General features: G+C 33.6%; 1 protein-coding gene across 4 annotated transcripts in view; it reads left to right on the plus strand.

Moving 5' to 3' along the window:
• Nucleotides 1-14,928, plus strand: part of LOC123699868 — a 71,177-nt gene that overhangs the window by 35,729 nt on the left and 20,520 nt on the right. For all 4 annotated transcript variants that reach the window (XM_045646915.1, XM_045646912.1, XM_045646913.1 and 1 more), the window contains exon 6: nt 1,052-1,158. In XM_045646915.1, coding sequence (XP_045502871.1) covers nt 1,052-1,158 — 107 coding nt within the window. The remainder of the gene's footprint in view (nt 1-1,051; nt 1,159-14,928) is intronic.

Below are 14,928 nucleotides of genomic sequence, written 5' to 3' on the forward strand. Positions count from 1 at the left end.
TGGTACAAGTTAGATATAGTTTTATATGTATTGAGGTCTAGGTTTTATTATGTGACCTATATTCATTGATAAAACGACAATTTATTGTTGTCCCACTATAACAAAGTTTTTACGTTAGTTTCGTATTTTAACACAAGATGGCGCTGTTTACAATAGCCGCCGTATTACCTGACCGAATTTAGGTAACGCTTCGTACAGTAATGTTTGACCTTCACAACGTCCCATGCGACTCGGTTGTATAATATCAACAAAAATATCACCTTCAAACGTATTTTGTAGGTTAAACATGATTCTGTTTTGTGCTCAGTACATGATAAACGTACCAAGTGATGGAAATGATGCAAATGGTGCTGTGATTTGTGAAGTGTAGATGATTTTATTGTTTTATGAAAGTGTCCTTGTTGTTATTCTGTGCAGTTCTTTTGTTTTGTGAATTTAAATGAAATGGCGGGGTTTTTGAATTCGGATACTACTTTAGTAAGTAGTTTTGTTGACTTCTAATGTAGTAAATACGTGTTTTATTATATATTACTCTATTTTAAACTAGTAGGAGTGTATATAATTGAATAATTAAATTTATGAAACAAATATTAAATAGGTTTGGCGATAGGTCATTCAAGGTTAACTATGTACCGGTAAACATAACCTAAACATGTAACATATAGATATAGGTCACATTGGAAGTAACCTTTCGTACCATGGCGACTCAGCGACTGTAACTTTTTATTTCAGATAAAATTATTAAAAGTAGGATTAGTAATAACCAGGCAATAAAAACGTCAAACACCTGTTTAATTGGATTAGAATATTTACTTCATATGGGGTTTATATTTTTTAAAGCCTATTCAATACAAGAAAACTTATTAATTTTTTTATTTATCTAATGAACACATTTTCAATTTTATTTCCGGTAAATAGATTTTTGAAATTGTATAAAAGGTAGGTACCCAACGTCATCACAATAATACAAAGGTCATTAACGGTAAATGCAAGCGTTCGCAACACAATAAGTTTAATATTATATTATTTATATTTTGTATGTTTGTTGCAGTTTAATGAATACCCTTGGATTCGACTCCAGCGAGTTGATCGGTCGTTCTGCATACGACTACCATCACGCCGCAGACAGCGCATCTTTGGTACATCAATTCAAGTCGCGTAAGTGTAATTATTTATTTATCTAAAAATTTAAATATATACAACATACTATGTATTAACTTTTGTACATTGCCACGAAGAAAAAAATGTAGCTATACTTATAGGTTTTTATTGTCAAGCGCCATCTATTGTTAGTTCCTTGAATTAAGATAACATGACGTGATAACGTTGCTATTGTCGCAAACTAGATGGCGGTAGCAGTCTGAAAATAATAAAATAATTTATTTGTGCCAAATTCATCATACTAGATCACGTGAATAGCTTTAAAATAGCTTTCTATTTTTGTATTACCTATTGAAAATTCTTTACTATACATTCCTTTAAAAATGAAAATTAGGTTATTACGTAGTAATTAACGGCAACGCGGTTTAGCTTAACTACAATTCTATAAATAGCGTGCTTATTATATTCTAGATTTGAGCCCGCAGCTTCGCCCGCGTTTTCAAAGGAAAACCCGCATAGTTCCCGTTTTTGTGGGATTTCCGGGATAAAACCTATCCTATGTGTTAATCCAAGTTACCCTCTATATGTGTGCTAAATTTCATCGTAATCGGTTCAGTAGAATTTGCGTAAATGAGTAACAAACACACACACACACACACACACACACACATGCTCACAAACTTTCGCATTTATAATATTAGTAGGATTAGTAGGATTACTAGCATATTTGTAGTGTGTCTAAAGACGGTGTGAAGTATTTATACAAGTCATTAACGTCAGCGTCCCGTAAGAATCGCATTTTATTCTTACGTGGTTATTTTAACAACCGGATATGTTTTTGGCACTCGTTGAGTCACTGAGATCTGTTATATGGCGCTTTCGTTTGATTTATGTATAATTGTTTTATTATGAATTGTTCAAGTAATTCGTATTGGCTTTTGTTTAGGCAATTTAGCTCCTCTAAATAGAGATGTGCCTTACCATTTATAGCAGTGGTATATAAATGTTTTTACATAGTTTTTCTTAGTACCAATTTATTATTACTAATTGTGTATTTTATATGTATAAAATGTGGGATACGCATGTGCGTATCCCACTAGTAACAGCAACAGGTTTGCATTTTGCCTTAGTGTTTTAAAGGCTTAGTACCTAAAGCCTTGTTTCCACTTGAGCATGCTCAGGCGAATGAGCGGTTCATTTGGCCGAGCTGCTCAAGTGGAGACGCCTGAGCATGCTCGGGCCGCGCGTGCTCAGACGTCTCCACTTGAGCGGCTCGGCCAAATGAGCCGCTCATTCGCTTGAGCATGCTCAAGTGGAAACAAGGCTTAATAGGTATAAATCAGAAATGAATCATTGATTAGTGATAAGCTTATATCATTAAAAGTGATTAGACTAGGAACTCGTTTTTGATAAATTGATTATAATTAATCAGCCTTTCTAAATCTCAAATCAGTTAATCAAATGAATGCTTATATCACAGTAAGCTTCATTTTTTATTACAAAAGTAAATCATTTTTTATTGCCTTAATTTCTGTATCATGTTTGTTTAACACCGTCTATGTGTGTACTTAATGTCATTGTAATCAGTTCAGTAGTATTTGCGTGAAAGAGTAACAAACACATCCTCACAAACTTTCGCATTTACAATGTTAGTAGGATAGGATATCATAGATGTTTAATATATATATGTGGGGATGGTGTAAATAAAAAGCCAAAATCGCCCAATCGATTTATTTCCCAGACACCGGTTACATATCAAAAATACATTTCAACAATCCTCCATTACAATTACATCGTACCAAAAAACACACAGTCCAGTCAAGATTCTCAAGGCTCAAACGATTATTATTTAATGAATGACATAAGTTCATAAGTTTGACCGCCATTTTTAGATTTATGTAATATATTTTTTATGAAAGGCAATTGTCTCTTTTATCTCTATGTTTTAAATATAATAAAAACCTACTGCCGGCTTAGCGTGCGGCATGCGCGCCGCGACAATATTATTATGGTGGTAATAAAACTTCAAATGACCAATTATCTATTTATTACAAAAAGATCCCGATTAATATCATAGAATTTATCTTTATCATTACGTGCGTCTAAATGAGTATTGATAAAACAATTGCAAAATTGTTGTGAAACTGTACTATAATATTCCATTTAAAAGCAAACGCGAATAAAAAGCCTTCGTATGAGCCCCATAAAGAGTTCATACCTTCTATAATATAATGTTCGCTAACAATTTGCCAATTGACCATAATACGTGTATGATCTTTGTCATTGGGAATTGCGCAATAGTTCAATCTTTTAACTATTACATCTAACTGTTCTTTATTTGTTATTCCAATCACACATACCACGCGCAATGTGATGCCCACTGTTATTTTTTTTTTATTAGTTCCAATGCCAATAAATTCTTCGGGGAAATTTATGATATCTTAGGTTAATTATTCAAGATTTTCCATTGTGTTGTAGCGTATTGAGGTCGAAATTAACATAGCAAATAATTGTATATTAGAAAGTTAAATAGGGAAATATTGAGGTTTGTAACAATTTGTAAAAATTTAAATTATTTGATGACGTCTTTGTATCCACCTCAATTTATGCTGCTCTTTCTTCATGGTACTTGACGAGATAAAATTTTAATATTATCTCTAACGGATAATAAGAGATTACGAAATAATATAACACAAAAATTATTCAAGGCTTTTCATATAATTTATCGTCGATAAAATGAATAAAAATTGCCTAAAGACACCTAAAACGTCAATTCTATATTAAAAAAAAAAAAAGAATATTTGTCCTTGCTTAATTAACTTTGTGATTTTTAAGTTAATTGTAAATGGAGTTCTTTAGTATTGAAATAGCAGAAACTATTACGCCGTACGTTTTCAGAATGAGTTAATTAAAGACATCCCTAACTTGCCTAGGGGTGTTATCTTTTGTTTTTATTACGCCTCGGGTTTTCTTGTTTCGTTACGCTTAAAGCCTTTGTTATTGACTGAGATTTGTGTTTTACATATTACATCGTTTCTTACGTATAAAAGAGTAGATGGGTCGATCAACTTTTATTGGTCCGACGTGTACGGATCATGTCCCTGAAGGATAATTAATAAACATGAAATCATAAAGAGTTAAATTCGTTTTAATTATATTCCTTTTAATATTTTCTAGCATTATTGCGAACAATATTTTACTTGTTTTATTAATTTGTGCGTTGTTTCATGGTTGTCGAGGGACTAAATGCAATTTTCCAGTACTATCACATTTGTCCCCATGCCACAATGCATTAACAAACTTCGCATCACGAACACATACTATCACGACCATAAATACCAAATACACTCCTTGTTTCAGTACATAATTATTGACATCCAAACATACAAACCATTTTTTTTTATTGGATATAATACGATTTTCAGGCATTTTACTTTTGTCCCCATAAATCACCTACATGACACAGGTCTCACAGACAACCGTAATTTAGTTATGAAACCAAAACACATATGGCGCGGTAGATTCCTAAACAACAAGCTAAACACAATAATTAACTGTCGGGCTCAAACGCCACTTTGATTTGTATAAAATCACTGCAACAGTCGTCCGAGCGTTGTTGGTGAGTGTGGGGTGGCTTTTTTGTCAGTCCGTCAGACAACTGTGATTAAAACGTAAGTACTTGATGCATTGTTATCAATTATACTACACGAGATGCGCTTTCGTCTATATTTTAGTGTGAGCTGAGATTAATATATAAAATAACAATAGTATATGCTTGGCGGCTCAAAATTTAAAAAATGTCCCGCGGACAACCAGTCACTTGGTCAACCAAAGTGGTTGTACCATGGACAATTTGGTTGTCCATAGGACAATAATTATATAAAACTTATACTTTAACAGTTAAATAGTTCATGTTTTGTTTATTACTCGGCTGTTTCGGGAACACATTTTTATTACGCGATTTTATGTCTAGTTTAATTGTAATTTTAACATTTCAAAAATCAAGACGCTACTACTACAACTAAGATGTCCCCATATGAAAATCACATTATACTTCATTCATTCAGTTTTATCGAGAATCAGTTCATTTTAATTAAGTAAAATCAATAATACGATACGTAACAACCTCGCCTTAATAGTTTTTTTGTAAAAAATATCACTATTTCCGCTTTTACTGAAACTTTTTTATATATGAAACATTATTTGATTGTTCAAAAGACATCATTCGTTTCAATTTTAATAAAAATATTTCGTATTTTGGGTGTAAATAGATCAAATATCAAAATATTATTTATTATTTAATATTAGAAGAATTTGTTTTAATTCTTAAGGGAATTTAACATTTAAAAAAGTACTATTGTGTAAGTTGTCCAAAGGACATTATTTCCCGTGAATAGATCGGTTCGTGAAGTTAAATCCACAAATGTATTTAATCAACATCACTGCTGCTTATATAATCTTAATCTACGAAGAATTATCTTCTAAATGAAATAGTAAAATGTTGAAAATTAAGTAAAAAAAAAAAATACGAGAAAATTATGATCGGGACCTTTAAAAATTGATTCACCCAGATAGATATCTTTAGTCCGTCGTTTCATTCGCGCTTTCTCTTATGTACAAAAATTCACCCAATCCCTTGTGAAAGAGTAAAAACTCCTTTCAATATTGTATTGCTTGTGTTCGTAACAATACTAGCAGAATTTATTTTCAATATTTTTATTTCTTACGTTAATGAACTTATGAAGAAATTATTAGCTAACTATTGTTCATTGTTATTGTTTTAACGATAAAGAGTTGTTTTAAAAAAAATGTTGTAATTACGATGATATTTTTTACGATTGTTAATATTATATTCAAGAGAAGTACGAATTACAAATTATATCAATGAGCTTGAATCCTTTCTAAATACATTAAATCAGTATAGTGAATAGTCATGACATTTGGGTACACGTTTAACTACATTTTTAAAATTATGTTCAAGATACATTTTTACATATTCTGGCGTGTGTCACGCTTGCTTACCTTTCGAGCTAGGCAAATCTGAATCCAATTGATTTAATTATATTACGTCTCTTTGTATAAACTTTTCGTCATGATAATACCATGCAGATTATGAGTTGAAATAGATGGATTGAAATTCAATATACAATATTACGACCTTATAATTAAACTGCATATAGGAAGTAAAATACAAAATATAATGTAATATAATCTATACTAATATTATAAAGCTGAAGAGTTTGTTTGTTTGTTTGATAGGTTGTTTGTTTGTTTGTTTGTTTATTCGCGCTAATCTCGAGAACTACTGGTCCGATTTGAAAAATATTTTCGGTATTAGATAGCCCATTTATCGAGGAAGGCTATAGGCTATATATCATCACGCTAAGACCAACAGGAGCGGAGCAATGCGGGTGAAATCGCGGGGAACAGCTAGTTATATATATATACAACTAAGGAATATGGATAGGTTGGATCCACGATATATTCTCATTAAATATATGTCACAACAATATGCCATACATGAGCCTATTTAACAACGTTGTTTCAATAATCCATTATGTGAATATATCGCTTTCAGATACATCCGATATAACTTATCAAACTATCGCCAATAGCAGCAAATTGAATTTGTAAACACAAGGGGAATGCTTAATATTCAGCCGGGAATAGAGAATTTCTTACGAATGTCGCTTTTCTCGACCTTGTTACCTAACAATGGATAAAATATTACCCCGGTAAACAGATCGAACAGTAGCGTAACTCCCAAGAAAACGTTAGATACAGTGCACTCACACAAGCAGACGCATCGACGAGACTCATAAGCGGGCATCAGCAAGTATCCCTTTGAAATCTCGTCGATACGTGTGTTTGTGTGAGTGAGCCGTTTTGAACGTTTTGTAGGGAGTAGCGCTACTGTTTGTATCTGTTTACTGTGATATTACCCCTCGGTCGCGTGGGTGGTTTCGTGTGGGTATATTGTTACGCGCCAAGGGTATTAATTTGGTGTATTATAGGTTATAAATTGATGTTGATAAGCGGTAATAGACACCTTACTAAAATTTGAGGTATTAAAATATGTAAATATGAGAAGTAAGGTTAGGAGACGTAGCCCTGTGTGATGTATGTATGAGCATTAATTTTTTATTCGAGCATTTAAATTTTAAACATTCATACATTTGCGACGGTCTATAGCAAGGCGTGCCCGTACTAATATTGTTATACTGTGCCCGTACTCTTTGTTGTTTTATATAACAGCCCTGCTGGGAAGGCGAAATTAAATTGAACAACTTTAGTATTTACAAAGGAACAGTTTACTTAACAGTTTACATTTTACATGTGAACGCTCGAGGTGAAATTCATTAAGCAAACTCGAGACTGTTTTATGATAGGCGAAGACAATGTTAGTCTTGAAAATTCACATAAATTTAATCGTTCTTAATTATTCTCAAAAACATTTTGTAATATGGGCCAGTTTCACCAGTTATAAATATTTTTATGTAACACTTTTTGACGAATATTTCAAATCAATACATAATACCAGATAAGCTAACCAGAATATATCGTGAAGTTGTGAAATTGGTTTTAAAAGTAATTGTAAGAAGATTGATAAACAGTTTTATTAACGACTATTATCATACGTAACTCTCACACGTGTAGAAGTCCTTATGTGTTGTTAGTTGTTACCTTCCTAGCTATTGTCAATGATAGCTACATCTTTAGAGCCAGCGCGCACGAGCAACTTTGTGTCCGCAACTATTTTGTCTCTCCCATCAATTTGTATGGGGAGTTGCGTCGCTACGTGCGCGCACTTTCATACTAGCCCATGGGAGGGAGAGATAAAATAGCTGCGGAGACAAAATAGTTTCGGAGACAAAGTTGCTCGTGTGCGCTGGCTCTTACAGTTCTGATACGATTTTCTTAGGGCGGCCGTACACGGACCGCTCGAGCAGTTAACGGCTGAGCGACGTACACGGACGGCTCGAGCGGTCGGCGTCAACTGCTCGAGCCGTCGGTTGTTGACCGCTCGAGCCGTCGCTACCAACCGCTCGAGCCGTTGATTTTTTTGACTAGTCAAGTCATTGATTTTCAGGGGTATAGGGAGCCGTCGACGGCTCTAGCGCAGTCAACGGCTCGAGCAGTCAGTGTATGCCTCACGACCGCTCGCGAGCCGTCAACGGCACAGTGGAATTTCGTCATGCAGTTGACGGCTTGAAGCGGTCGCGACGGCTCGAGCCGTCACGTGTACGGCGGTGCATGAATGCCTATAGTTCACCGCGCGGTCGCGACTTCAAGCGGTCGGTCTCAACTGCTTGAAGCGGTCCGTGTACGGCCGCCCTTAGATTCAATTTGATTAAAACGTCATATAGGATGAAGTAACTATTACAGTTATGCCCGTATTCTTCAAATAATTTAATATTGTTTTTAGTAAGTAATTAGCGAAAATCCGTTAATTTCCACGAGTAAGTACGTCTTTGTTAATCAATTTTGCCAACAAAAAACATGTCAAATTGTTAACAAATTACCCAATTAACTACTAAAGATCAAATCTAAAACTGTACGTGCATTCAAATAAACAAGATGTATGTTTGTTTATTTGAATACCCGTACAGTTTTACGGTTAAGGATAAAGGATCCGCTACAAAATCGCCGACAGTAAAAATGGCATCCTCACGTAAACGCTTAAAACTGGATTACGATCAATTCGAGGTAATACAATTCAGGTTCAATTTTATTAACTCTCCTGTCGTCACGCATTTCAATATACAAGATTCAGGTGCCTTTTCGATTTATTTTTGTCTCGTAAAATAATTTGGGCGACGCCTACGCATTCTTCACTATGGACTCGTAAATTATATCCGTTTTATGACTTCGGTAAAACGGTACTTGGAAATTAGTGAAAGTGTTTACGTTTTCAGCTCTGAAATTATATTTAAGTATTTATTTATATTTTATGACGCTATTTTATTTTCTTATGAGATAAGATAGCGTAATAACGCCTTTAGTTACACTATTACGCGCCTAACAAGGTGTTATAAAAGCTAGAACTACAGCAACGCGTTGAATATTAAATGAAGTTACACAAATCTGTACCTTACTGGCAAGTTAATAAAATAAAAAATCCTTCGTATCCCGCGTTCAATCTGGATGTTATATTTGGTGAAAAATTGAACTAGACTCAGGGTCACGGTCGAGGTCACACGGCACGGTCTCACGCATCGAACAGCTGGCCAGATGAATGGGCATGCGTGCTGTTTGTAAATATAACCGTGATTTACAGATAATATGTAATGCGACTTTTTAATAAACAGCTACCTACTGATTTATAGGCTGTATAAGTTTTGCGTTTTGTGATTATTCTTTTCCGCATTTATCGTTTACATAAGTTTTTTGATAATTAATTACGGAAAATCCCCTTCAGTTTATGAGCTTATCAGCATTGAATCGATTTATAATGAAATATAGTTGCAATTACAATAAAAATGAACGTCATTATATTATTACAATTACATATTTTGGTCCAGATACCAGATAGTCTTATCGAAGATAACAACGCTTGGAGTATGTGAGTTACGTTCCTACAAATATAGGATCGGTTATGATGATACCGAATATAAATATTCGAATCACACACTGAGTGCGTGATATTAATCAACACGAGGGAAAACTAACAACCGGTCGCTGTGGATCCACAAATGTTGGCAAAACCCCTAAATTCTTTATCGTGGGTGTAATGAATTGTTTTGTAGATTAGAATTTTCTCGTACTCCGTGGAATGTCGAAAAGAATGCTATGGGAATTTGTTTACTATGAATCTTGCGACTCACCGTGTAAAGAATGCTTTATTGGATTTTAAACTGTAAAGACTTGCACAAGAGCGACGTAAATCTCAAGCGCTCAAGATTAAAAGCTTTGCTCAATATTTCTTTCTGTTTTTCGTAGCGCTGAAACAGTCCAATTAGATTGATATATATAACGTTTTATTTTTAAATAACACGACGATTTTTCGCCTTGGACTTGAACGAATAATCAACAATATTATGTAGATTACATAAATAAATGACCGATACAGAAGTCACACAGGGTTCGCGTGTTTGCGTTTCAATTGGCGCCGACGCGAATTTATAAAAACAATTGGTGTACTTAATTAAAGTGGTATTGTTTTACGTGCTATTGCTATGCTAGAAAGTGGCGGTCTTGATATTGTGGATATGATTTTATTATTTTGGCTATAAGGTAATATAGGTATTTCTATGTGATGTAAATAAATAAATAGAAAAAAAATAAAAAAATGAAATATGAAGATTGATTCACCTTGTACTTGTTAAAAATTGTGCAATTTGAATTGGCAAAATTATTAACGGAGTAATATATTTTTAATAGATTTATGTACAACTATTATACCTGTCATATACCACAACACGTACATAATATTGTACATAACATTGTTTGAAGTTGATACTATCAGGTAACTTGGTATCGTCGAAGGTATAATATACCTTACCTATTGTATCGTAAATTTATCTTTCAATTCATATTTAAAACAAACAAAATTTATCGTCTGTCTGGTAATTATACTTTACGTAATTAATTTAATTATGTAAAATACAATATCAAATTCACGGGTAACTATTATATTCTCAGTTGAGCCTCTTATTTTCAAATCACAAGCTTCCAATGAAATGTCTTCGAAAAAATGAAGAGGTTCTCAATTATTTCACACTTCAGAACTATCGACTGGGTGAACTGATTTAGATATTTCTATCTTTATTTGAAAACTGGTCCCTTCTTGTTGGTCCCATTAAAATTTTGTCTAATACTGACAATTTAAAGGGCGTTTTGTTAAAAAAAATATGTGGATTTATCCATACTAATATTATAAATGCGAAAGTAACTCTGTCTGTCTGTCTGTTACTCAATCACGCCATAACTACTGAACCAATTTGCATGAAATTTGGTATAGAGATATTTTGATACCCAAGAAAGGACATGGGCTAATTTTTACCCCGGGACATAGGATAGGTTTTATCCCGGAAATCCCAAGGGAACGGGAACTATGCGGGTTTTTTCTTTGAATGCGAGGCCGCGAGTGGCAAGCTAGTTCTTAATATTTTACAAAAACGTTTTTAAATGGTTATCATATATAAAGATTTACATAATTTTATAGTACGACATTGAATCTTCAACTGATCGAGTCTCGAGTCTCGTTATTCATAAAAATGGTTAATTATAGGTACATGTACTACGTCAAATGGCGTTTATATAATATCGCTTGAAGACACGTGAACGTGTACAAGATAAATAGGGTTGTCATCTTTTTTATGATAAAATAGTATTGTATTTTGCAAAACATTGCAAAAAATATGATATTAGCAAATTGAAGGAAGAAGTGGTAGGTATGCGTAAAGGTATTTTATTTTGAGAATTATTGTTTAATTTTCCATTTGACTTTGTTACCTATTACACTTAAAAAGCTCAGTAACTGACCCATCAAAATATTTTATTATTCGTACTATTTATGTACAAATATTATATTTACGTACTTTATGATTTAGCTAGCTTACCGCCCGCGGCTTCGTCCGCTTTGTCTAAAACCTAATAAATTATATACTAAAACATTCCACTTGAATCATTCTATCTATTAAAAAAACCGCATCAAATTCCGTTGCGTAGTTTTAAAGATTTAAGCATACAAAGGGACATAGGGACAAAGAAAGCGACTTTGTTTTATACTATGTAGTGATACGGTTGGCAACCCCCGATGCGAGTGATATTGACGGACATCAGGGCTATAGAATATTTTACGATTATGTAAACACGCAGTAGAAACTGAAATATAAGTCATATCGGTTTTGCTATTTTGGAAACGCTCGACCGCTCGGCTCGTATTACAGATGAAGTTAACATGGATTCTCATTGTGCGGGTTCAACGAACCTGGACACAAGTTTATCCAAGAGATTTTATTTACTCACCCTCTTCACGTTAAGCCAGAAAGCTAAAGCTGTCTCTATGTAAATGAATTTTGTTTAGATGTTATATTTTGCCATTTTATAGCTAACACTAGCTGTGTTGCGCGGTTTCAGCCGCATTGCTCAGCTTCTGTTTGTCTTAGCGTGATGATATATGCCTTATAGCCTTACTCGATGAATGGGCTATCTAACACAGAAATAATTTTTCAAATCGGTCCACAAGTTCCTGAGATTAGCGCAGTCAAACAAACTCTTCAGCTTTATAATATAAGTATAGATTACGCGAAGAAAATAAACAGAGCGTACAATCGATGTCACACCGCGACCGTCCTAGTGCGTCGGTCAATATTTTTTCTTTGTAATATTTGAACGAATTTCATTTGAATAGAATACGTGTCCGGTAGTGTGGAGCTGGCATTATCCACATTCCACATTCAATAGGTTTATTCAAATGGACTCGGGGTCCTTTTTAATAGGAAATTGGATGTTTACGTGGGTTTTTGGGGTGACTAGCAAACTTTCGTGTTTAGTGATACAGCTAACACATTATCCTAAATTAACTACATGTAATATATGTACGTATATCATGAAATATAAATTTCGTGATTATATTTTAATCCGAAATTATTAATTACCTATTATTTATTATTCAGTTAACTTGTATATTTTCGTTCAATCTACTGCTCTATTTCATTGTTATTATAATACCTATATAATTGTATTTTACAATTATTAATTTCAGCCATTTAAATTAAATAATTCCATGCCATTAAAATTTATATTGAAACAACAATCTGCAACAAGCATTTAACCCATAAAATTTCAAAATTACAGCACGAAATATGCTGAGCACAGGTCTGCATGACTACACAAAGTATATCTAGATACGTGGGTACTATAAATCACTGTTTTAATATTAAAAGCCGTGTAAAATGTCGTGTGGCTAAAACTATGCGCTCGTACCTACATTTATTAGTTTATAGCGTGTTTTATGTTTATGATCAATTAATTGTAATATTGTATATATAGAATAATGAACTAAAACTGCCTTAAGCTTCACAAAGCGGAGTTGTTTTATCTCAAGTTATCTGGCTTTATGACAAACCCCCGGAAGGCTTTCATTCAAACGGTTCGTCCCTTGAATTGTAATTTCGACACTCGACGACGTAAAACGTTCGCAGAAGCATCGCAATGCTTTAGTTAAAATAAAATAATGTCTTAGTACTGACTTCAATTTGTCTCGAAATGAGTACGTCGTTTGTGTACCGGTTTTTAAAAATAAAGCAGCGCTTTTAACACCATTGAAAGTTATTTAAATAGGCCTGTAACATATTCACATTTGATATGCGTTAAATTTTCCAAACAAAATTATAAATCCAGTTTAAAATACAGATAAAATAGATGCACGATGTCAGTTTATAATTAAATCTTATGCTGTATATCGGTTAATTTATTTTCTTTATATTCATTAATATTGACTGCTGACTTTGATATATATCTATCGTAGGAGTGTCTATGTGTCATGGTCCACTAGGTTTCACATTATCATGATAACCCACTACAGACTTCATTATGTGCAAAACATTCATGCACCGTGTGTAATAATTACACTGAATATATGCAACTAAATTATGTTTCGAATTGCCAGTTTCCATACTAAAACGTTCAACAACTGCCAAACTAATCAACACACGGTATGAAATATTTAGTGCCATAACTATTACGAAGTTTTTGTCACAAACATTAATGAGGAATATGCGGCCCCAATTCTAAAGATATGAAGCCTCATTTCAGAGGAGAATAACAAGCGGTAAATTTTACGAGCACTCGAAATTATTGTGTCGTCGCGGGCGGCTAATAAAACTTGGATTTTTTATGTCTCCGGAAGGCGAATGAGCAGACGCCCCTTGGAATGGTAAACGAGTGAACCATTAGAATTAGCGAGTGCTGTTGGGATATAAGACAGGAAGAGAAAGATTGAGAAATATCTTCCCTAGGTTCTAGACGGGCGCACGAAGCTCGATTACTAACTTTATCATACTATTGCTGTTCCTATTGATGTCATTTTATTTGAGTCGTAAATGCTAAACTTAGCTACATCATGATCTAATAAAAATTGCGAACGACACTGAAACTTCGGTTCATTTGTAAGCTAACGAAATAAATAAAGTAATTAATTTGTAAAGCAATTCGGTGGATGTTTTAATGTTATGTCGTCCGTCGTCAGCTTGATTCATTGCGTCTTCTCCAATCCTAAAATTCGGACTATTAGCGGAACATCAATTAAACAAAAGGGTAGCTTTACTTCGCATCGGTTAGTTGTAGAAACGAAATGTTATAGTCTTTTAACAGTTTAATTGATTAGTTTATTCTAATGAATTAAAGATTGTTTCGCTATGAGTAGAAGAGAGTTCGAACTTTTCATCATATTAGAAATTCTCCATAATAAAATGAAATAGCATTATATAAGTCATAATTACTTGTGCCTTGTAAAGGTTGTGATGATATATTTAAAGCAGTTTAAATTTATATCAAGGCGGTTATTTCCGCCAACGCATCTCATGGGCCGTTTAGCTGAAACCCTACATTATCCATGATACTGGATGCAAGCCAATACATTCATAGGCGTTAAAACTTAAAGATGATAATATGTATCTACTGAATAATTTTTTCAAATCACATGCTTATTTGCATTTTAACTAAATGATTCATTTTCAAACAAAATATTGAATTGTAATGACAATTTTAATTTATTTTAAAGTTATGAAACTCCTCTGAACCTAACCTGGAAAAATATTGAAACGTGTTATTTTTGCAAGAATCATTACGCCTCAAATGTGATTGCCGTTTCACCTGTCG

This window comes from Colias croceus, chromosome 18, assembly GCF_905220415.1.
Source record: "Colias croceus chromosome 18, ilColCroc2.1".
Classification (NCBI taxonomy): Eukaryota; Metazoa; Arthropoda; class Insecta; order Lepidoptera; family Pieridae; genus Colias; species Colias croceus.